Raw genomic sequence first — 25,347 nt, 5'->3', positions numbered from 1 at the left:
AGGTTGGAGTCCTTGGCTGTACCACGTTTCAATTTCTGCATGTAAGCCTCCTCGAGTTTCTCGATGTTGATGGTTTAGAATTAAAGTGAATTGTGGTTGATAAATGTAAATCTGTGCACTGTATATATATATACATATATATATATATATATATATATATATATATATATATATATATATATATACAACACTGAATGGGTCCCAATGAATAGAGATACATTTTTATCAACATATATATATATATATATTGACTATATTATGACAAATAAGATTGAAGGTGAATGAAGTAGACGAGGAGAAATGGGAGAATTTTACGCCTTAACGTTTCGACCCGCAGGGTCTTGATCACAAAGCTAACAACTCAAACGTAACCGGATATTTTATACACGGACGGGTCATCTTATGGGACGCTTCGGAGAGCTTGTTATTTTATTTGCGTATTCTTTTATTATTAATTAGCTTGTGGCTTTTGCTAAACATATAAAGCCTTCTCTATGGTTAATGTTGTTATTAGTGTTGATATATGCTGCCTCAATTGTCTTAGTTTCTTGGATGATCCTTTATTTAATACGGTTGTGTTGTTCCAGTCTGGAAGGTGACCATGTTTATCCACATGTATTACTATGGAGTTAGATGTCCTATGGGCTTTTACGTCATTTTTATGTTCATTTATCCTTTTATTAAGTCCGCGACCAGATTCACCAAAATATGAAGAGGGACAGCTTTTACACGGGATTTTATAAACAACGCTGTTTTCGTTAGTGGGATTATTGTCGCTACGTGTTACCAAATGTCCTACTTTGCTACCTGACGTCCTGGCTATTTTGATGCCCGCTTTTAGGAGAAAAGTGTCTAGGTATGAATTAACATTAGAGTTTGGTACTGTGATATATCTGGTTTCATTATTACATTTATTATCATTCTTATTTTTATTTTCATCTTTACTTTTGTTAATTATTTCTTTGGCTTTCTTTTTCAACCTACATAAGAGACCTTTTGGATATTTGAGTTTGATGAAAGTCTCAGTAATATGTTGTAATTCAGGATCTAGAAATTCTTTACTGCATATACGAAATGCTCTGAGGAAGAAACCCATTATAATACCTGTTTTAGTTCTGTCATCATGTCCTGAGTAGAAGTGTATATAGTCTTCTTTATTAGTGGGTTTCCGGTATACTGAAAATTTCACATTTTTATCTATTCTATGGATAATTGTGTCTAAGAAAGGTAATTTTCCGTTATTTTCATTTTCTGCAGTAAATTTTATATTTTCACTTACGCTCTTTAATCTCCTGAGTTTGTTGTTAATGTCTGTATCCTTAGGTACAATTACGAGTATGTCATCAACATACCTAAACCATTTACTATTCCTACCCATTATAGTCATGTATTCTTCTGTTTCGAGTATTTCCATGTATAAATTTGCTAACACTGCAGAAAGGGGACTACCCATGGCGAGGCCAGAATGTTGTCTGTATTCAATATTATTAAAAGTGAAAGCGCCAAATCCTACACAAAGAGAAATTAATTCGAGGTAATCTTTTTTGGGTACGGGTAGATCTTCATTTTTCAAATTATTTACTACTCGTTCAACAGCATTTAGAGCGCCTTTTATTGATACTCAAGTATACAAAGAGGTGACATCGTAGCTGGCTAGTTTCTTGTTATTGAAATCTAAAACTTTTAATCTGTTAATTAGATCCGACGAATTTCGTAGATGTGCATCACTAATAGTTCCTAAAGTATTGTTTCTTCATCTTATAATTCCTTCTTTGTATCTGCACTGAAGATGTAATTATACGAAAGCGCTCTGCTTCGTTAGTTTACTTTTCCTAGTGGTTACTTACGCATATATATATATATATATATATATATATATATATATATATATATATATATATATTTATATATATGTATATATATATATATATATATATATATATATATATATATATATATATATATATATATATACACACAACACTGAATGGGTCCCAATGAATAGAGATACATTTTTATCAACCTATATATATATATTTATATATATATATATATATATATATATATATATATATATATATATATATGAGTGTGTGTGTCTGTGTGTGTGTGTGTAAACAAAATAGGGACGGTAAGATCTTTCTTTTGTCACATTTTCAGAGAAACATTACGCACATGTAGAAACACAAGACTGAAACAGGTAAAGCCGCGTAGGGCAAACCTGACCTGAGATGACCTTTGACCGAGACCCCATCCACGAATTAATTCTCATTTATTCATCACACTCAGAATGTCCATAGTTCATGTTTACGGTTTTTTTTTCTTTTTGCATCAGAAATTAGACAAAACAGTGCAGCGAGTCATAGTTCTTTGCTATTGGAAGGTTTGGAAATACACGCACACGCAAACATACACACAAACCGAGTTCTATTCCTGCCCAATGCTGAAATAATTTCATCATCGCTACGCTACAATCCGGCACTCCAACTCTCGTTGGCAAGGAGTTGTTTATTTATTTACTTAATTGAAGCATACAGGAAAGGAACAATGCTCGTTGTGTCCCGTCTCCTATTCTCTAATTTTCTAAGATACCTAGACTCAAATTCATGCGCGGTTCCAACTTAATCTATATATTTTTTTTCCAATCATCATGTTTAGATCTGAACTCATGTATTGTTTGAGCTTGGGCTATAAAGCTATCCCACATACTTACACATCTATATGGGAAATTGTATTTCTTCACATTCTTTCGACATATGGTCTTTCTTAATTTACATCTATGACCTATTAAAACCCTCCCATCTTTAATCAGAAGATATCTTTTATCAATGCAATATATCCCTTTTAGTGACCTGAACACTAATCATGTCACCTTTTTCTCTTCGATCTTTCAAAGTTGGTAGACCCAGTCATTTTAGTCTTTCCTCGTATGGTTTATCTGCCAGTCTGGGGACCAGTTTAGTTGTTGTCCTTTATATTCTCTCAATCTTGCTTATATCCTTCACTCTGTGTGGAGACCATAGTACTGATACATAATCCAGTTTTGGATGTATCAGGATTTCGATGAGTTGTTTCATCATCTCTTCATCCATATAATGGAACACCACTTTAATCTTCTGTAGTAGTTTGTATGTCTCTCCCACAATCTTTCTGATATGTTTGTCAGTTGACATGTCTTTTATCAACACTCCCAAGTCTTTCTCCTCCTTTGCTTTTGTAATGTGTTCGCTTCCCAAGGAATAGTTTAAGGATGACCTTTTGCCGCTATTTCCCATTTCCAGTACTTTACATTTTTTGGTATTGAACTTCATTTCCCATTCTTGGCTCCGTGCAAATATAGTATCTAGATCTTTTTGAAATATTTTACCGTCCTCCTCATTTTTCACTCTAATCATGATTTTTGCATCATCTGCAAACATATTGGCATAGTTTGTTATTCCTTCCAACATGTTAATATAGACAAAAAACATTATTGGTTCAAGCACTGAACCTTGTGGAACTTCGCTTGTCACTGCTCTTTAGCTCGAGCATGTGTGTGTGTGTGTGTATTTGTGTGTGTGTGTGTGTGTGTGTGTGTAAGGTCACAATATCATCCACATATCGGACATATATGAGTTCTGAGCTCTCATCCGGGAGGTTAATAGCTGTCGATCATGAATCCAACACGTAATCCAAGACCATGGTGAATCACGCACCGTTTTCGACCACTAAGTCAGAGATCCGAGTTCGAGTCCAGCCCCTGGCTGAAAAAAAAAATAGTATCGTTGCATTGCGAGCCGACACTCCAGCTCTGGTGGGCAAGGAATTGTGTGTGTGTGTGTGTGTGCGTGTCACATGCAGTATATGATGAGATTTGAGCTTTCATTCGGGAGGGTATTAGCTGTCGATCACGAGTCCAGCGCGTGATCCAAGACTGGTGAATCACACACACACACACACACACACACACACACACACACACACACACACACACACACAAACACACACACACACACACATATGCTCGAAGCTAGAGAGCAGTGACGAGCGAAGTTCCACAAGGTTCAGTGTTTGCCCCAATAATGTTTGGTATATACTGTATATTAATGATATGGACAGTGGTGGGCAGCGATACATTTTGCGATAAAGCGATAATGTAAAGCGATAAATTAGTCCTATAACGATAAAGCGATAAATTTCCAAGATACCTTAAAGCGATGAGCGATAAATCCTGCGATAAATCAAAAAATATTCTATTTTTGCTACTTATCCATTTAAAAACCTCTTTTTTTACACTTAAAACACCATATCTGTTTGCCGCGTAACAGTGAGCCTGTAACCTCCCGCCGTAACGGTTTTTCGTCTTCTACTTTATCGCTGGATTTATCGCGGGAAATTTGAAAGCGATAAATATAAACGATAATTTTTTTTCCGGTTAAAACGATATTATCGCTTTACTTATCGCAACGCCCACGACTGGATATGGATAAAGGAATTGAAAGTTATATGAGCTTCTTTGCGGATGATGCAAAATTGTTGAAAAAAGTGAACACTGAAGAAGATTGTGAGTCGCTACAGAGTGATCTCAATAAAGTATGGGAATGGAGTAGGAAGTGGGAGATGGAATTCAATATTAAGAAGTGTAGTATAATGGAATTTGGAAGAAGCAAGAAAAGAATAGTGGGATCATATAAATTGGGAGAAGAAGAAATAAAAAAGTAGAAAATGAGAAGGACCTGGGAGTCATTATTATGAATAATATGTCCCCTGAGAAACATATAAAAAAAATTGGAGAAACTTATAATTTAATAAGAACAATCAAAGTGGCATTTACATACCTGGATGAAGAAATGGTGAAGAAAATACTAGTCACTTTGATAAGACCAAGATTGGAATATGCAGCGACGACGTGGTCACCAAGTACAAAAAAAAAAAAATGTATAACAAAACTTGAAAGAATACAAAGAGCAATTACAAAATTGGCACCAACACTCAGAACTATCATATGAAGAGAGACTAGCAAAACTTGAGCTACAGACATTAGAGCAAAGAAGAGAGAGAGGAGGTTTGATAACTATTTATAGAATCATGAAAGACATAGAAACTATTGATAGAGAGGATATAATAAAATGGAACAGTAGAAATACAAGAGGACACGGAAAGAAAATCAAGAAAGACAGTTATAGAAGAGACCTGAAAAAACAGCTCTTTCTACAGAGTAATATACATTTAGAACAAGTTAGATGAGAAAGTGGTGTGTGCAAAAACAGTACACGAATTCAAAAACATTCTAGATAAAATGAGATATGAAGACGGAACACCACGAGCATAGCTTCCCATTCCGGTTAAATACAACTAGGTAAATACATAATAGGATGAGAAGAATATCCATTCAGCTCGCGCCTTCCTTCTTCCATTCACATTCTCCCTCCATTAACATTTTTTTTTGCATTTTCTTCCTAGCTCGACAGATATTCCACATGCATCAGTACACCCCTTTATACTTGCCCATCTATCTCATTCTTTTTTTTTCAAATTTATTCCCTTCTGTTTTCCATCCTGCAAGCCACATAATATGTATGCACGAATATATTTCTTTTCATTATTTGAAAAGCAACCGCTGTCATGTTTTCATAGGTATATAATTTCCCTACTTACAATAAGCCTAAATTATATAGAAGTTTTAGAAGAAGTATATAGAAGTTATCCAATGGGAAAATTATGACATTGGGGACATGGTCATCTGTCACATACGTCCGCCTTCTTTATTGCAGTTCTCACGCAAATTTGCATCACGTGACGTGATGTGTTCGTATGTATACCTTTTTAGAATTACGATAAAAGCTTGTTTTTTGACTTCGGATCATTCATACATCGCTGTTGGAATATTGATAATTCTTTATATCTATTTTAGTGCTTTACATAGATTATGTACATTTTTATTTTAGGAAATCTTCTTTAGATGAATCCTAAGCCAAGAGTATTCATTCGCTGCAGAAGCGAGAACATATGATTCAGTCGCAGTAAACAAAAGGCACGGAACGATTCGTCATTGAAGACAGTTTATAGTCGTAGAATTCACGAAAAGAAACGATCATTAGGAGTAAGTATATCCATGAAATTCCGTTTTCTTATTAAATGAACTAGATTGTGTGTGTGGAAACGTTGATTATCTTGATATAGCATCTCAGAAATATGTTTGACGCTTGATACTCGAAGAATGCCTAATAAATGTCTAAGGCACTCAGGACACCTCGTTTATTAGTCTCAATATTTAGTTAGTAAGCTATAAATTATAAAGTGTAGGTTTTTTAATTGCATTAGTTCAATAATAATAGGAATTTATTCGAATGAGAAGTACGTCAAGCGAAGAAAAAAATGTTTGCTGTTCGTTGTCTTCTTTTGCTCCAGACTATTCAAGGATCTTGTGGATTGTTTACGCATTTTATTAAGAGCAAACTATTTTAAGTGTGTATAAATTTCAACCGTTCTTTTCATCAGAACTATTTTTTATATTGGTTTAATTTGTAGTTGGTGGTGGTGCTTGTTGGTTTATTTTGGCCATCACCTGGTAGTTTGGTTCAGATGTCTAGTGATGACTAATTCTGTGGTATGAGAGGAGTTAAAAGTAAATTTTCCTAATCAAACAAGCACAGATATTTAATATGAAACTTGTATTGTTCAATGGCTCCTAATCACATTTAATCAATCAAATCAGCCATCCTGAGTCCACTGCCTAACAAAGGCCTCTTTCATAGCATTCTATGATTCACATGACTGTGTCAGTCTGTGCCATGTCACGCCTGCAAACTTTTCTATCTTGTCTCTCCACCTTCTGTCTGGTCTTCCTCTTCCACGCTTCCCATCTCGTGGTATCCACTTAGTAACACACTTGCTCCATCGCTCATCAGGCATTTGCACTAAGTCCGAATTCCACTTCCTCTCTTTTACCTCCTCCACAATATCTTAAATTTTAGTCAGCTCTCTCACCTAACTTGCTCTCTTTCAGTCTCACAGCGTTATTCCCAGCATTGATCTCTCCATTCTCCTCTGTGCATTCTTTAGCTTTGTCTCCATTGTCTTTGTCAATTTCCAAGTCTCACACCTGTTACGTTTCAAGTATAATTTTTGGTCACTTTCACAGTCTGGTCTAAATAATTATACTCTTCAACTTCTTCAAAACTTTCACTATCAATCATAATCTCTTTACTTTAGTTTTATTCTTACTCATTTTTAAACCTACTTTGATACTTTCCTTGTTCATATCACTCGTATATCTTGCAGGTCTTCTGCTCTTTCTGAAATAAGAATATTGTCATCCGTAAATCTAAGGTGGTTAAAATATTTGCCATTAATCTTCAGACTTGACCTTCTTGAAATCTCTTCCAAGCAAGCTGTATATAATTTGGATGAAGTTGTATCACCTTGCCATAATCCTGCCTCAATCTTGATCTTTTCTGTATCTGTCGTTGAATTCTTTCCTAGAATCTTTATAATGTGTTCATTTGCACCCTGCGTGTGTACTGATAGTGAGTTTAGTATTGCTATTTGTTCTACAGAGTCAAAAGCCTTCTCACAACCAACAAAAGCTAAACAAAGAGGTATATTGTACTCTGTTGTTTTCTTGATTAGTTGGTTCATTGCCTGTAAATGATTTAGAGCCTAATATCTACTTTTAAATCCTGCCTGTTCTCTTGGTTGGTTTCCACCTAAAACTTGACTTAGTCTATTTATAAGGATCTTAGAGAATACTTTATATACGGTACATTTGATAGCAAGCTAATCGGTCAGTAGTTACAAAAGTCCTTCTGGTCTCCTTTTTTATGAAGTAAAATCACTATAACATTGCATCAGGATTCAGTAATGTTTTCTTGACATAAGCTTTGTGTGTACAGCTGAGCTAATTTGATATGAACTTGACATGGTGGATAGACTTGAGAATCCTAATGACTACAAAAGCTATGTTGATAGAGAGGAAATCTGCAGGGTTACACATATGGAACAGTTTTTGTAAGAAAGATGAGATAGAGCACCTTATATGCACACACACTTGCAGGACCCACTGCTAACTGGCACATCCTAATAGCAAACAGGGAAATTCCTCATAGATATGTGGACCATTGGACACCCTATAGATATATAGCGCTGCACCGAATATACTGGATAAGATGACACCAAAGAAATATCTCATCAGAAACCAGTTGGCAGGGAGGTGAGATTACTGCCAAAATTCCTTCATAGCAAAAATGAATTGCACAACCAAAAGAAAACTGGGCATTCTTGTTGAATCATAGTCTCCTAAAGGTCCAACCACATTGCCTTGTGTGCTTATGGGTAGTGTACCACCGAATGTGAATAATCACTGTCCAAGTAGGTCTAATTCTTGGACATTAAATAACATGAAGAAAATGAAGATGTATACTTACAATGTAAGAGCCCTCTCAGAAGACCACATGCTGAGTTGAACTAAACCACATCCGGTGGGACATTGTGGGACTAAGTGAAGTCCAAAGAGTGGAAGAAAAGCTGATAAAGTTACAGTACAAGATAATCACCACCTGTTCTACTATAGAAGTAAGGAAAAAGAACAGTCAAATTCAGTAGTTTATCAGACAGGGTAGCTTGGATTGTGATTAGGCTCCTAATCTAATGTACCCTAAAGCCCAGGTCACACATTCAAATTTTTCATCAAATGTGAATTTGAAAAGCTGGAAGATGAATTAGCTTATAGTATTCTAGACTTCCCTAAGGGCAATTTAATAATGAGTCTGATATTCTTGTAGGTTTAACTTCTCTTAGTTTGTCATTCAGCTTCTCAATATACAATGCAAAGGTGATTTGACATTTGGAGATTTGAAAATTAAAGATTGTAACCTAAGTTATTTCTACTCGAGTGAACTCACTTAAGTGGCATAGGTGTGACAGGGGCTTTGCCTAACCTAACATGACCATTCCATAGAAAAAATAGACCTTTCAAATGCAAAAAAGGAAAGAAATGGAATAGAACAGAGTCAAGTCTATGATGAATAGCTTCATCTATTGCAGGTGGAACTTATCCCTCTATTTTGGGTGTGTATGACTATTTTAGTTGGCAACAACTCTTACCTGGTTCTCTTACCTGGTGGGCTTCCCATCCACATCCAGCTTATGATGTAGGCAAGGAAGCCGCACTCTGCTGATACGCCAGCCCATAATTCTACACATGACCTTTATATATTAATTGCAACTGGCTGGATAGTGTATCATAAGCAGCAACATTGCATGGAGCTGTGTCAAGGTGTCGATTGGTACTGCCTTATGCAATATAATCAAATAATATATCACCGAGATAAGCTGCAAGACCTCGTTTGAACACATCAATATCACTGCAGTTAACAAGTTCTGCTGGCAATTCATTCCACAGATTCACACATCTAATACTAAAATACCTTCTCCGTACTTCTACTAGGCTATTTTATTTGGTCATTATTCCCCAGACTCATTAATAAGAATATTAAGGTTCCAGAATATTTTATTGTACCATAAATTTAGATTGATCTCAGTCATTTTTAACAGGAATAGGAATTTTTTTTACAATTTTGCATGGGAGGCATGCAAGTAATGTAACTTACTACAAATCCTCAAATTGGTGAAAATTTTTGTTTAGGGATAATGTGCATTCTAAAGACTAGTTTATTCTAGTATTTGGGGACCAAACAACATATTCTGAGTGTGGTCAGACTAGTGATTTATTTAGTTATTTATAATAATTTAGGATTTCTCCCTGTCTTCTCTTTTTCTGCATGAGGGGATGGAGAGGGGGGGGGGTCGCCGATTGAATGAAGTGGCCTTGCAGTAGATGTGCTGCATTGCTTCTGACCCAGGGCAGTGGGTGAGATGCAGGGATGACCTGTCCTCCAAGAGGAGCAGAGATGGGAGGGAGGGAGGGAGAGGTTATGAATAGGAGTGGATTGTGGGGGGATGAAATGGGTGGGAGTGGATTTATGCCTTTGACTTTGGCTACCTCCATTGTAAGGTGGAAAAACCCTTGGTATATGTATGTATAATAATTTGATTAATTATTAATAATTCAATTGGTAATTGGATTATGATAGCTGGATTTCTGAATTCAGTGTAATGCACTACCAAGTGAAGTATCCTATTTGCTTCTTATGAAAGAGATATACAATGCTTAATTTTTGTAAAGTCATTTTGAAGTCTTTGAAGTAGTATTCTGTCTGTTATTGACACAGCTGGTGTGGATCTCCAGAGACCATCCAGCTTTCTTCCCTCCATGGTCCAGTGTAGTAAACTGTTGGAGTTAGAGCTTGGGTATCCTGGTGTGAGTGGTTGGTCTGTAATCTTGGCCAACCATGCATCCAAGTGGTACTTGAAGGTGTGGGAGGATACACCACTCAGGTTGCTGAGTTTTGCCGGGATGTAGTTGAAGAGTTGTGTTCCATTGTAGGTAAAAGTGTGGTGTGTCAGGGTCCTAATTCTTTGAGATGTTCCAGGGGTGGTCTTGGCATAACACAGCCTTCCTCTTCATAGGTGGTTCTTTTCTGTATTGTTAACATTAGGAAATCCTGTTTTCTAAAATCTTCCAGGTATAGATAATGGTTTACCTCTGTGCCACTGGAGTGAGAACAAATGTAGTATTACTTGTAATTATACCAAAATTCTCTTAATTCACCACATTGGTTAAAGTTTTTCCAAATATTTGAAACACAAAACATGGATAGATATGGAGGTGGGCAATAGGATCTATGTAGATCAATACAGAGTGTGTATGGTAATTATTTTGTTGTTTCGGGGATATGTGGAAAGATGTGGGTAACCACACCACTCAAAACAAAAGAAACCGATCAGTATATGTCAAGACTTTGTCCCAGCAACACCTTGTATCCATGGAGATATTTACATTTCTTTATCCATGGAAAAGGCATGTGGTACTTACTTTAATCTCTGCAGTGCACAGCAGCAGCAAGCTCTCAGAACTGCTAAATGTGACTGAACAGCTCATCAGGATCATCAAGAGGGAGTTGATTTCTTCTGACCATGATTATGAAGGTATTGCCAAGAGGAAACATCATTCTCAATGATTGGACACCATCAGGGATGACAAATTTGTCACTCAATTGCAAGCCATGGTTGATGAAGACCCCAGCCAGTCTAATAGGTCCATTGCTAGAGAGCTGCAAGTGTCTGAGGGCATCGTAAGCAAGTGTTTGCATGAAGATATCAGATACAAGTCATACAAGATGTGTAAGAGTCAACCCTTCTCCGCAAAGATGCAGTAGAACCACTTCAAGAAGATGATCAACAAAGTGAAGTACCCTCTGGAGAATGACATGCTTTGGTTCTTTTCAGACAAAAAGAACTTCTGCCAGGACCAGACCCACAACTCTCAGAACAACAGGTGGTTCTATCTGTCCCAAAGATGTGCCAAGAGTCATGAAAACCAAGTTTCCTGCAACTGTCATGGTGTTTGGGGTATTCTACAGCCAAGTTATGCCCTTGTTCTTCTTTCCCAAGGGGCTCAGGATGAGCACTGAAGTGTACATCGATGTCCTACAAACCCATGTGAAGCCGTGGATTGAGGAAGTAGCTGCTGGTAGACCCTGTGTGTGGCAACAGAACTTGGCACCATGTCACACCTCTAGAAAATCCTAGAAATGGCTCTGACAATTTCTCTGACTTCATTGCCCCAGATGTGTGGCCCCCTAACTCACCTGACCTCAACCCTATGGACTATTTTGTATGGGGCGCAGTTGAACAAATATTAACCACACCCCATGCAAGAGTGAGGATGATCTGATCATTCAGATCAAGGTTGTCTTTGCCAATCTCTCCAAGGAGGTTATGAAGAAGGCCTGTCCCAGGTTTCAAGGGTGTATTAAGTTTTTCATTGATGCCAAGGGCAGATTCATTGAGTAACAAAATACCAGAAGTGTGCTGATACAGAGTCTGTTTTTTTTCCTCTTCAATAAATGCATTTTCAACTAAATTGTGACTTTTTTTCCATAAATGCATTTTCAACTAAATTGTGACTTTTTTGCATGCCCCTAAAAAACTAAACAATTACTTTGCACTCACTGTAGTTAATGCTATGCCCCCCCCCCCTCTCTCTCTCTCTCTCTCTCTCGTGCTCTCTCTCTTGTGCTCTCTCTTGTGCTCTCTCTCTTGTGCTCTCTCTTGTGCTCTCTTGTGCTCTCTCTCTTGTGCTCTCTTGTGCTCTCTCTCTTGTGCTCTCTCTCTCCCTTCCTTCCTTCCTTCCTTCCTTCCTTCCTTCCTTCCTTTTCTTTTCTTTTCTTTTCTTTTGTTATTGTGAGTTGAAAAGAGAGAATGAACAGAAATCTGGATTCCTTGCTTCATATATGAAAAGACCTTATCTAATCCATGTCATGTACTGATATGGATCTTGTGGTCAGTGAACAATTGATTGTTGTATTGATAGATACACAAGTTGTCTGATTTCAAGTGATATACATGAATAGAGTAATGTACACTGCATATGTATGTAGGAGTTACATGTATGTAATCATGTGTGCAAATACTTAAAGTATTGTTTGTGGACCTATAAATTTGTTTTTAACTGGGCAGACTTGTCTGAAAGCGAATGATGTGGTATAGGCTAATTAGTAATTATCAATGGATTTTACCTATGATTTTTCATTACTTTGATTTTGACTAATTTGGCCATCAGTAAAATGGGAAGGCATATGGAAGAAAGTCCAAAACAGGCTGTTCTCATTGGTCCTATCTTAGTTTTTTCTTACTGCCATGTGCATCCAAATTTTGAGACTATAGCCCACATATTTTGTATTAATTATTTATTTGTTTTATATATAATGTTTGTTGGAGAGTTTAAGGAGTTTCATGTTGGTATGGAAAAAAAGGAGAGGAGAAGGCAGACAAGTCATTGTGGTATTGGATACTAAGTGTGTGTGTGTGTGCATGCAAGTGCACTATTGTTCAGCTTTGACCAGGAAGGCTATCAATGTGATTTAGTGGTTGAGTGAGTTGCTTGGTGTACACAGTAGTGACCTGGTGTCTCTCCTCTATACCCACAGTAATAGAAGGAAACAAAAACAAACCTTTTTCAATAAGTTGATAAGTTTAAGAAAACTTTTGTGTTGAAATGTATTTACCTACTATTCCTGAGGTGAGATTAATAATGCCAAGCATTGTTGTACATGTTGCTCTAATTATTAAAATTGCAGATAACATTTGGATCATGTTTCCCATTTTGTGCTATAAGTCATTAGTTGTGACATATTTTTTTTATTCATCATTGAATTTTTATAACATTATTGAAAGAAAAGCATAAATTTAAAAGTAATTTTCCACCACCCTTTGACAGAGCTGGGCACATTCCTAGGTGTCCTGACTATATATATATCAGTCAGGAAAACCTAGAAATGCACCGAGGAATGCGCCCAGCCCTGCCCTTTGATTAGATACTAGGTGTAGTTATATTGCAATAATAACTGTTGCCTCAAGTTTCACAAAGTGGAAAACCTGCAACCCCACAGTGGCATGCATTGGTCCTTAGGCCTTCTCATGGTCTTTACAGTTTGTTAATGACTGACATTTTCTGTCACCAGCTTATGGTAGTAGGAGGAAGAGAGCATTCTCCCATTGTCATTTCTTGGGTGAAAAGTCAGAGGAAATACAGTTGCCAGTTGATAGAGATCTTTGAGTTGGTCTGGAAACTTAGTGTCATGCACCTGCAGGTAGAGTGAAGTATTGATGAATTATTGAGGTGGGTGGCAGGGAGATGCTTCATCCAGATGTCCATCTTGTAGAACCATCACTCATAGGATTGTGTCAGTGATATCTTGAGAAGTATTGGCTAGTGACAGCTATAGTGAAGTATATACCTGTTCTTTCCTCAAAGATTACTACACACATACAAAGAAGAAAAGTCATGTGACTACACTCCACTTGCACCCAGTTCTACCTGTGTACCTACTTCCTTAACATTCTTCATTGAAGACTGCTTATCTAATTGACAAATCTTTCAACATAAGATCAATGCTTCTCCTGTGATGACCTGTTATATGCATGGAAAGACCTGTGGCAAAAGCGACCTGCCCTTCTTCATACAATCCCCTTGTAATATGTGCCCAACACCCATAGCTCTCTCACATCCTCCAGAGCTCTAGTATATTGGAGACTGCAATGGAATTTTTGTGGACTTGTCCCAAACTGAAATGATAAGGCAAGACTCCATACTAAATAGACTTAGTTACCCTATAGTGAATGCTGAAACAATTTGTTATTTTAAGAGATGATTAGATAACTTTATGAATATGGATGACAGGTGGAAGGGGACATGGAATTGCACAGTGTAGGCCTTATGGTCTCTTGCAGTCTCTTCCACTTTTATGTTCTTAACACCACACACCTTCAAGTATAATATCTAAGCATTCCCCAGATTCACCGATATCACATTATCATGTTTATGTCACACTTCTTTAACCCATAGGTACCTCCTTAACCTAGACTCTGATTATAGTTTTTTTTTTGTGTAGGTGCGATACTGTCCTCAAAGACAGATGTTTTGATGAGTTGTCAACAATGAAGTACATTTATAGCAGAGGATGTATGAACATGCCTTCACACAAAGGAGATCAAACCAAAAGCTTCAAAAGGCCATTGTTTAAAGAGTGTATCAAAGCCTGGCTTTTAGGTTGAAAGGTTACATGGACGTGATCTACTGTGAACATTTGTGAATTGGAACGAAATCTTTGAGCCCCACTTATCGGTACTAATGCCAATCGTCACTGGGATTATTATTATTATTATTATTTTTTCTTCCATTTGCCTTGATTTTTGTGATTGGTATTGTTATATTAATTAATTTTCTCCTGTTTTTCCAGACAATGCCTATCCTCTATAGTGTAATCGCAAGGGGCACGACTATCCTCACCAGATATGCAACCTGTGCCGGGAATTTTGCTGAAGTTACAGAACAGATTCTCCCCAAGATATCTCCAAATGATGCCAAGCTAACATATTCCCATGCATCATACCTCTTTCATTACATCGCACAAGATGGCATCACATATATGTGTATTACTGATGATGTAAGATTATGCAATGAATCCATTAGTGAATAAGAATTTGATCTAATATCCTAGATAATCTTTGTACATATAGAGGTTGATATTCCTATACATATGGATTGTATATTTTCCTTAACCTCCTTGTATATACTGTCTATTCTGTATTTAGTACAAATATTTATTTCCTGTATTACTTCTCTATTTGCAGGAATTTGAAAGAAGAAGAGCATTTTTGTTCCTGGAAGAGATTAAACAAAGATTCTTGGTTACCTATGGTGCTCGTGTTCAGACAGCCTTGCCTTATGCCATGAACAGTGAATTTGCACAGGTAATGCATGTGAATAATAATACAGATAATAACCCAACACTGCAATTACAAAACATCATTCAAAAAATGCAAACTTCTCTCAATAAGATATACCTTACATTAAAGTCTACATTAGTATTTCCCACTTGCAGTCTGAAGGGATTTCTTCTTGTTTGTTCCATTAATTCTTGAGTGGATGAAGGGGGAGGGTTGCCATGTACTGAAGTGATGGAGATAAACCAGCTTCAGTTGTTGGGTGAGCTCTGTCTTGTTGCATTGCTTCTGACTGGAGCAATGGATGGGGGGTAGGGATGACGTTTTATCCACAAGGAACGAGGATAACGGGTACAACAATTGGGTGTTGGATGTGTGTAAAGGGTGTGAGCATGTTGTGGATGTAAAGGGTGTGAGCATGTTGTGGCTAGCTACTTTCATTATAAGGGATAAAGGACCTTGTGATGATTTATTTATTTTATTATTATTGTTGTTATCATTATTATTATTATTATTTTTTTTTTTTTCCTGCATTGCTTCTGACCCAGGGCAGTGGGCAGGATACAGGGATGACCCATCATCCATGTGAAGCTAATATGAGAGGGAGGAAAGGGTGGTGGGTGGGAGTGGGCACTTGCCTTTTGACTTGGCTACCTACCTTGTAAGGGAGGAAAACCCTTGATAGATAAATAGATATATTTATTTATTTCATATTTTAACTGGATGGTAATCTACTTCTACATTAGATTGGCTATTACATGATTAGATATGGGAAGTCATTTTGTGTGCACATTGTATGTGGGTTCTAGAAACAGACGTCATATATCTCGGACTTTTGCAAGATCTATCTTTTTTATTCTATATACCAAGGGCTTCTTCCACCATATAAGGGAGGTAGCCAAGTCAGAGGTGTGCAGTCACTCCCATCCAACACCCTTGTTTCCTTCTTATTTTAGCTCCTCTTGGATGAAGGGTCATCCCTGTCTCCCAGCTACTGTGTGGGTCAGAAGCAATGCAGCAAGACACAGTGTATCCACAGCAGGGCCACTTAGCTCACATAACAACAACCCCTTTCCATCCACTTATACAGAAAATAGAAAAGTCAAAGAGAAATCCCTTTGGGCTGCATCAAAATATTGTCCACACACAGCCACTCCTGCCCCTCACTTCCTTGCTTGACAGACATAGAAAAGAGAACATGGGTTGAAAATCCTTTTGGAATGTATCAAAATATCCATACACAGCCATTCTCCACTCACCCCTATCCCTTGCCTTCTCCCTTCCTTGTTCAACAGACACTCCCCTCTTGCTCAAAACCCATTTCACCCCATCCATCCATCTCATCCTCAGTTGTCACCCTCAAGTTCACTCCATCCACCTCTGCCTTCCACACTACTTTTGTTAATCTTTCTTCACTCATTCTTTCCATGTGTACAAACCATCCCAATCCTCTTTCATCAGTCCTATCTATAGCCAAAGAACTGAGGAAATTGATTGGACTTTGTTGAATTTGCTGTGTCATCTCATACAACTTTACAAGACCTACATATTAATATGTTGTTTGTATTTAATGTAGAGGAAAGTGAGTGAATTCTGTACAATATATTCATATATTCTTTTCAGGTCCTTGCTGGGCAGATGAAATTTTACTCAGAATCTAGGGATATAGACAATCTTTCTCGGCTGCAAGGGGAAGTCAGCGATGTTAAGGATATTCTTGTTAAGAACATTGGTAAGTTTTTACTAAGGGGTTTTAAGTATTACTGTTAGATAAAAGTCTATGATATTTTAGTGCTCAGTCAGGTGAGATATATACATTTTTCTGTAGAAATAAAGCGATGATAGGTGGTAATAGACCAGAAACTGCCTAGTGTAGGCCTTATGGTCTCTTGTAATCTTCTTCATTCTTATGTTAAAGAGAAAAGGAAGGTGGAATGTGTTACAGATGTATGGAATGGGGAACATTTTTTTGAAGCCAGTCATTAATTTTTGCATGAGAAGTAAGGCATGCATGCAAGTCAGGAATAGAGAATGAATAGACTGAAGTGAATGTGGGGCTGTGCCTAGGCTGTATGATGTTGTCATGATTAGATGACATGTATGTGGATGGGATAGTAATATAAGGGAGAATAAAAGTGATAGGTAGAGGTTTTGAATTGAGGGGAAAGAATGGAAGGACATAGGGTGCCTTTTAGATGCCTTTTTAGGTGCCTTTGGGGGTGGCAGTAGAGCATCACTACTTGGGGTGGAGGTCAATGTAATGGTGATTTGAACTGTGCCAACAGCGAGTTGGACCATGGGCATGGTTCATTAAATTCCATGGTATAAAGTTCTCTCTAGGGGGTACTGTCCTAACCTTGTAACAGGGGGAGTTTGTGATATTAAACCAAAAAAGAAATTTTAAATGAAATGTTTGAGAATTAAGATAAGAATAGGAAATTTGGGGGTGATGCAGAGAATTTATGAGAAGGAACTGTTGGATTTGTTAAATTGGTTATATTTGTATATGAAGTGAATGTGTGCTTTGCCTTGGCCATCATCTTTATATGGTGGAAAGGGCTTTAGTATTTATATAAGACTAAAGTTATGAGTTGCTGTTGACTTGATATTTGTTCTAAACTGTTTTTATGGTATTTGGAAATGTTTAACAACTCCGTTATTTTTACCTCTTTCGTCGGTAATTCTAAGGTGTATTTATGTATTTTATAGAACATCTTGCAACTCGAGGTGAGAAGTTGGAGCTCCTCATCAATAAGACAGAAACGCTCAACACATCTGTAAGTAATAATCTCCAGCAGTCATGCATTAATAAGGTCTTAACCTCCTCAAGGAGCTTAAGCAAGTCAGATATTGCATTTGAAGGGTAAATGTATTTTATCTGCATTATGGGAAGTGGTTGAATGATTAAATATATATACATATATATATTGCTGTTCAATTTATACATGGATGGGGTGGTGCAAGAGGTAAAATCAAGGGTAATGGGTTAGGAATTGGAGATGGTTAAAGGAAATGGAGAAAAGGGGGAGATAATTCTGTTGCTGTGTGTGTGTGTGTGTGTGTGTGTGTGTGTATATATATATATATATATATATATATATATATATATATATATATATATATATATATATATTGTAAAGGTTGTTTCTATTTTGGCCAAGGGAAGGGATTAGGGGAAGATATGAAAGCAGTTTAGTTCTGTACAAGTGTGGTTATACAACAAAATAGATATATGTACCAACTGAGGGCTGGCCATTGCTTGTTACCTATGCAATAAAGTAATGGATATGACCTAAGATTTTAAGCATTTTTATTGTTTGTTTTCTCAGCCCTTGTTTAATGTTATTCTTGCAGGCAGTCACTTTTAAGACCACAAGTAGGACTTTGGCCCGATCTCTTTGGTGGAAGAATGTCAGGGTCATTGTGGCCATATTAGTAGCAGTTGGGGTAAGTAATTTTGTCTTCCTTTTTGTCCCCCCCCCCCTCTCTCTCTCTCTCTCTCTCTCTCTCTCTCTCTCTCTCTCTCTCTCTCTCTCTCTCTCTCTCTCTCTCTCTCTCTCTCTCTCTCTCTCTCTCTCTCTCTCTCTCTCTCTCTCTCTCTCTCTCTCTCTCCCTCTCTCTCTCTCTCTCTCTCTCTCTCTCTCTCTCTCTCTCTCTCTCTCTCTCTCTCTCTCTCTCTCTCTCTCTCTCTCTCTCTCTCTCTCTCTCCTCTCTCTCTCTCTCCTCTCCCTCTCTCTCTCTCTCTCTCTCTTTCTTCCTCTCTTTCTTTCTTTCTCTCTCTCTCTCTTTCTCCCTCTCTCTCTCTCTCTCATCCCTGGCCCACCCTCCTACTCACTCACTTCCTCACTCAGTCTCTCTCACACACTCACTCACTCATTCGGTCTGTTTCTTTCTTTAGTGTCAAAAGTTTGTTTGTTATAATCTTTTATTTGGACCTGACAACTTTTTGTTGACGACTGTTTTCTGTCCACAGGTGAGCATCTACATCATTGGTGCTATGGCCTGCGGGCTGGCTTGGCAGCATTGTGTCGGAGGAAGCTAAGTGCATTTGTGCCTGGAAGCAGAAACTTAGAAAGAATGAATATTTTCCAATTTTTCTTGTTGAATATAGTTGATACATATCCAGATGTAGATGTTTGGGCTTCATTGTGTAACTTAACCATGACACGAAGCTCTAGATGTGCTGCAGAATTGGTGTATTGTTGATCCACACAGAAGGATGTGGTTGAATGGAAATGTATCGAAAGGTTCATGATGCTCTGTCAGAATCTATATATAATTCTGTCATCTATTGCTGTAATCAAGTTTATGAATCAATGGGGATTAGAAAATATTGTTCGTTGTCTGTGGTGTGAAATATGGCGTGGAATGAAGTTGGCCACGATTGGATATTTCTTATTCATCTGTGATTGTATATATGCATCTGTCTAATGAGGCCAAAGAATCGGAGGCATGTGCGAGAATGAGAGCTTTTGTGTATGCATTTTTATCCTACTTTAATTTTCGTCATCATATTATCTGATGATGCTTTAGGTAAAGAGTTACGGGGGGTATGTGTGACACGAATTGTGACGGTTTTTGTCTGATATAGAATTGGAAACTTTTAATGATTAGTGACCTTCAGTATGTATATATTTTACCTAAAGAGCAAAGGTTCTCGTGGACAGCATGTCTTACATTCCTAAGGGATAAGTAATAATAGGTATGATTTAATGACTCCTTATTAGTATGTATACCTTTCCAGCAGTGCGGCTTACAAGAGAAAGGAAGATAACCTTTTCTCTCGCTCTCTCTCTCACTCTCTTTATTTTTTATATACTTCTTAGTTACCATATTTTGTATTTATGGTAGTAGTGTGTATATTGATCTGTACTTCAACCTTTGTTGCTTTACTAAGGATAGGATGTTTCGGTAACTACTACTTAACTTTTCTCTTTCTTGAGGGTTTTCTTTTGTATTAAAGAAATACTGCTCTGACTTAGCTAGTTTGATTGCAGCATTTATCATATGTTATTTGTAGTGTGATGGGGTTTTGTTCAGTTGAAAGCCTATACTGGATTTTCTTTCATTTTGTTGATGTGGGTTCAATCCCTATAACACAGGGTTATGCCCGCAGCTTAAAGGTATTGTCATGTGGTAACTTAAAGAAAAAAATCTCTGAAATGCAGTATTATAGTGAAGAGTAAGAGTTATAGCTCTGTTATGATGGGGATCTGTTTAGTTGAATTCAACTACCTGACAAAAGCTAGAAGAAATGTGTTAAGTGCATCATCCTAATGAAAGTTTATACATACATATACTAAGGGTTTTTCCCCCCAATACAATGGAGGTAGTCAAAATCAAAAGGCATAAATCCACTCCCACCCATTATATCCCCACATACTCCTCTCCCACTCACCACCCCTCCCTCCCTCTTTTCTTGGCTCCTCCTGGATGGCGGGACATCCTGCATCTTGCCCACTGCTCTGGGTCAGAAACAATGCAGCAAGGCACAGTACATCCACAGCAAGGATGCTTCATTTAATCGGCGACTCCCTCTCTGGCCCCTCATGCAGAAAAAGAAGGGACAGGGAGAAATCCCTTCAGGCTGTGTCAAAATATCTTTCACACATACTTCATCACATCCCCCCCCATCCCCCACCCACTTCCTTCCATGCATCACAGCATCATCCATACACAACCATTCTCCACTAATGAAATTACAAGAAGAAATAATGTGACCCTAAACCGCACTTCATGACAGTTTGGTTTGGTTTAATGTCTCTCGGCGAGGCTTAAAATGGTGCCACATTATGGAGTGCTTTTAGGAGCAGGAGATTAAATGTAGTATGCCCTTGGTATGACCTTTTTTTCTGCCTGCAGGACTCAATTTGCCTCCTCTCAATTTCGCACCCAAGTAGTGACACTGTTCATCTTGGCCAGTGAGCATCTTGCATTACGACAGTTGTCAGTGTAATGTCATGACACTTCCCCAATCAGGAGGATAGGGAAGTGCCCCATGCAGAGGACTTTGTAGTGTGGAATTTCACAAACCATGCTCTTGGTCCAACTTGCCTGTGGCAGGATTCAAACCATCATCACCTTGACCTTTGCTGCAAGTAGCGATGCCCTAAGCCGCTCGGCCAGAAAACTTACAGGATGCTCACTTGATTATGACAGTAGTGGGCCATATTTCCACCAGGCAAATAGCTGAATATTATCTTAATAACTATCTTCAGGCACTGTAGCCATGTTTAATCCATATTGTGGTATATTGGAATAAAAAAATGGCCTTGCCTGGAATTTGAAGAGGCACCAAAATTTAGAAATTTTATAAAAAAAATTCTCATTCATCCTTAAAGGAAATATTCTCAAACATTATACAAACTATGAAGTATTTTAAGTCTTAGTTTTTGGGGGTTGTGGTTGCATGGGCCAGTCGTCCCCAGTCCATCATACTGTATTATAAGAACACGATACCAGTCTTTCCTATACAGGAGTGACCTTTTTATTTCAGGTATGTCACACTTTACATATCAAGAGCTATTGTCAGTTGTTAGCTCACCATATATGAAAAGGTGAAGGAAATAAAAAGTTATTGGAAAGAAATCTTGGGCTTGTCTGGAGATTTAGTGCTAGCCCCCCAGTGACTACACCACCAGATGAAGATGAGGCTGTTGATGGGATTTGAAATATGCAACAGGGGGATGATTCTTTGGTTCTTGCAGGACTGTTCATATGTAGCACCTTCTTCCTTTCTTTAAAGTTCGGTTGTACAGTGGACCATGACTAATATGTACTGAGATGGTAGAAAGATATAAAAGAATTGGATCACATAATGGATCGTGTATTTTGTTTTTGATAACTAGTGTCTTTAGGGGTAGTATTGTACAGAAGAGGGGTGGATTCATCGAAGCTTTATGCATGTTGAAGTGGTAGGACGAAGCTAACGGAAACTTCATAGCAAATCGTGTGTCTGTGAGATGGGAACTGTAACTATGAATGTTTATTTCTTCTAAATTTACTTGAACAGGAAGTTCTGTTGCCATTTCTCTTTAAGATGGGAGTGATTGCTTGCGGGTAGAAGGGCTTGGATGAATTGCAGCTCAAACCAAAGGCTTGCCAATCAATGTATCTCAAAAATGTTAGAGAATAAGGAGGAATTTATTCATAGAGGTTATAATGGAATGTAGCAATAACAGTGTGTGTGGTGCATCACATTTTCAACAGAAGCAAATGTATTGTTTGTAGAATTTTTTTTTCTAAGGGATAATGTCTATTTTCTTACCTCACTCGATTGGAAAATTAATTGATCTGAATTAGAACAGTAAATGATATATGCCTAATGTGGGGCTTTTGAATGCTGGTACCTAAGAAAGCAATTTAGACTATGCTGTCTTGTGTTTTTAGTAATTTGCATATAATTTCAAATTTCACTAGTGATTTAATCATTATTTCAATATAAGTTTGCACAGATGATTTACATGACATTTCCTGTGTAAATCATCTGTGCATTACTTATTTTGAAATCACGACCAGATTACTATGATATGTTGCAATATTTGAATACAAGTCTGATGGATTATATACCTTAAATGAGTGTGGTACAGTATATCAAGGAGAAAATATGGGATAGTAGTTACACAATAAAATTGTATTTCAGATGCTGCATGTTTTAAAATAGGTAACTTCACTTTGCAATACTATATTTTCACCATCATATATATATATATACACTGGGGGTGCTGCACCATAATTTTGTAGTGTTGCTTTGTATAGTTTTAGTTTGCTGTGCTGGACTACTGTAGTGTTGATGCTGTAGTCACTGGCAACATCCATACCACTTGTATCTATTTTTGTTACTCTGACATTTTCATGTTGCATAAGCAGTACGTTATCTTCCTTGACATACTGGAATGTGAGAATTTGGTTACCTTTGTGGTACAGGATTGGGAAAAATCTAAAGGCACACAATTAGGACCTGTTGGGTTTCCCGTAAAGATCAATATGCATGGTTAAAGTGATACATTAGATATTGTATGTAATAGTTTACACAGATTCGTATGTGTGTAGTTATTGGAGTAAATGATAAATATGTGTACAAGAATTTTTTTTCTTGGGAAAATATGGCAAGAAACATAAAGGGAAAAAAGTTTTAATTGAATCCCACATTACAAAGCCCGATCCTCAGTAGCGTAAAAATGTGTGGCATTGGCCATAACATCTCTGAATTATGTCATCATTATGAAGGACTTAAATGAGAACTTTGACCCCTCTTAACAGAATGAATTTGTTTAGCACTGTAAAATGTGTCACCATAAACCTCCTCTAGTTGTTGGGCTTTGCTGTGGAAGAGCTGTGCCTCATTCCATTGCCTCATTGCATTGCCTTTGGCCCAAGCTGTGTGGTGGGGACAGGGTGACTTTTCATCTCTGAACTGCTGAGATGGAAGGGGTAGTTGGTTTGGTCTTAATTGCATGTGATGTGGGTGAGTGCTTTGACTTGGGTTTCCCTGGTTTATACATACTACATATGTGTATGTGTGTGTGTGTGTATATGTATATATATATACATACATATATACATATACCAAAGGCTTTTTCCCCCCTTACAAGGGAGGTAGCCAAAAACAAAAGTATAAGATTCACTCCCACCCATTCCATTCCCATATACTCCACTCCCATCCACCCCCTCCCTCCCACTTATCTTGGCTCCTCCTGGATGACAAGTCATTCCTGGATCTTGCCCACTACCCTGGGTCAGAAGCAGTGTCACAAGACACAGCACATCCACAGCAAGGCTGCTTCATTAAATCAACAACCCCCTTTTCTGTCCCTCCATGCAGAAATGGAGAAGACAGGGACAAATCCCTTCCTACAGTTGAATATAATCATTTGGGTAGTTGGACTACACAGGAATTGACCATGATAAGAAATTTCCCTTTGTTGGGTAAGATCTTAGAGCAAGAGACAAAATAAAGTGCACAGGTGAACATTGGGGAAGGGTGGACAGGTTCCTTTCTTCAACATAGTGCTTTACATTGTAGATTTTTGTTGTGGTTCATAACTAAGGATTTTATTCATCAAAGGTCTGGAGTCTGGATTTAGGATAAAGGGGTATCTTAATGTATTGAAAACTGGGCTTGTCATGAGTTCACCATTCACCTTAGTAAGATCATCTGGCATCACTGGAAATAAAAATCTGAAGACTACTTTGCCTTGTTGAATGGAACAATGCATGGTTATAGTAGTATGCCTGAACCTGAGAATGTTAACTGTGTAGTTTGAGGGTCAACACCAAATGCATTCACCAAACGGAAGATTGCCCAACAGTTAAGCTGCTTGGTTAACCAAAAATCCTATTTTCCGAGTGGTTTGTGGGCTACCCATGTCTGCGGCTGGATAACTTGGAGCCGAAATCTCCACCAAGAGAAAGTCGAGGTTATGGATGAATTGAAAGATTGATGTAAGTTGAAGTTACTTCATAAGGAGGAGGATATTCCTTTGAAGCAAATGCAGGATATCCTTTTATGCCAGAATGTTCTGATGGAGAAAAAATCAGGTGTGTCTGGATATTGAAGTAGAAGTACTCAATTCAGTAGTAAAAAGGACAGTACTAAAGTCATAATAGTGGCTGTGCACTGAAATCATTGAACCTTGATGTTGATCTGACATTTGGAGAGCATCAACCAAGGGTTTTAAAATATTTTGTATGGGAATATGTAAATCAACAGCTAGATATATTATTCTGAGCTGTCTAGGAAATTATATTGTTATATTGTTCTTTGCTCGAGATCAATAAATTGTGTTGTATCCAGTCATTGTTTGATTTGTGACAGTAAGCAGTGGTCCATCATTTTGTATATCTTATCCAAATGCCCTCTTTAGAATATGCCGCTGGCTGAATGGGTCAATAAATATAGTCAGCATCTTTATTGCTCAGCATTGTGTTGAATAGAGTCAAGTTCTGTCCTGACCAGAATCTGTCAAGTCCATGAAGGGATAAAAAATAGCATACAGTGAAAAAAAACATACTGGG

At 37.6% G+C, this 25,347-nt stretch overlaps 1 protein-coding gene across 2 annotated transcripts; it reads left to right on the top strand.

The window, feature by feature from the left end:
* The first annotated feature begins 5,925 nt into the window (after positions 1-5,925).
* LOC143027733 (vesicle-associated membrane protein 7-like) lies at positions 5,926-25,125 on the top strand. Of its 2 annotated transcripts, none has more exons than XM_076189229.1 (7): positions 5,926-6,082; positions 14,844-15,050; positions 15,238-15,357; positions 16,954-17,062; positions 18,040-18,107; positions 18,685-18,777; positions 19,304-25,125. In XM_076189229.1, exons 2-7 carry the CDS (start codon positions 14,847-14,849, stop codon positions 19,370-19,372), a joined length of 663 nt encoding a protein of 220 aa, XP_076045344.1. In that variant the 5' UTR covers positions 5,926-6,082; positions 14,844-14,846; the 3' UTR covers positions 19,373-25,125. The 2 variants fall into 2 exon arrangements, with proteins under 2 accessions (XP_076045344.1, XP_076045343.1); XM_076189228.1 differs by lacking the exon at positions 5,926-6,082 and adding an exon at positions 12,974-13,123.
* Positions 25,126-25,347: the final 222 nt, after the last annotated feature.

The sequence above is a fragment of the Oratosquilla oratoria genome, chromosome 8, assembly GCF_046742065.1.
Source record: "Oratosquilla oratoria isolate Oo_2021 chromosome 8, ASM4674206v1, whole genome shotgun sequence".
Classification (NCBI taxonomy): domain Eukaryota; kingdom Metazoa; phylum Arthropoda; class Malacostraca; order Stomatopoda; family Squillidae; genus Oratosquilla; species Oratosquilla oratoria.
This window is presented reverse-complemented; position numbering and strand designations above follow the sequence as displayed.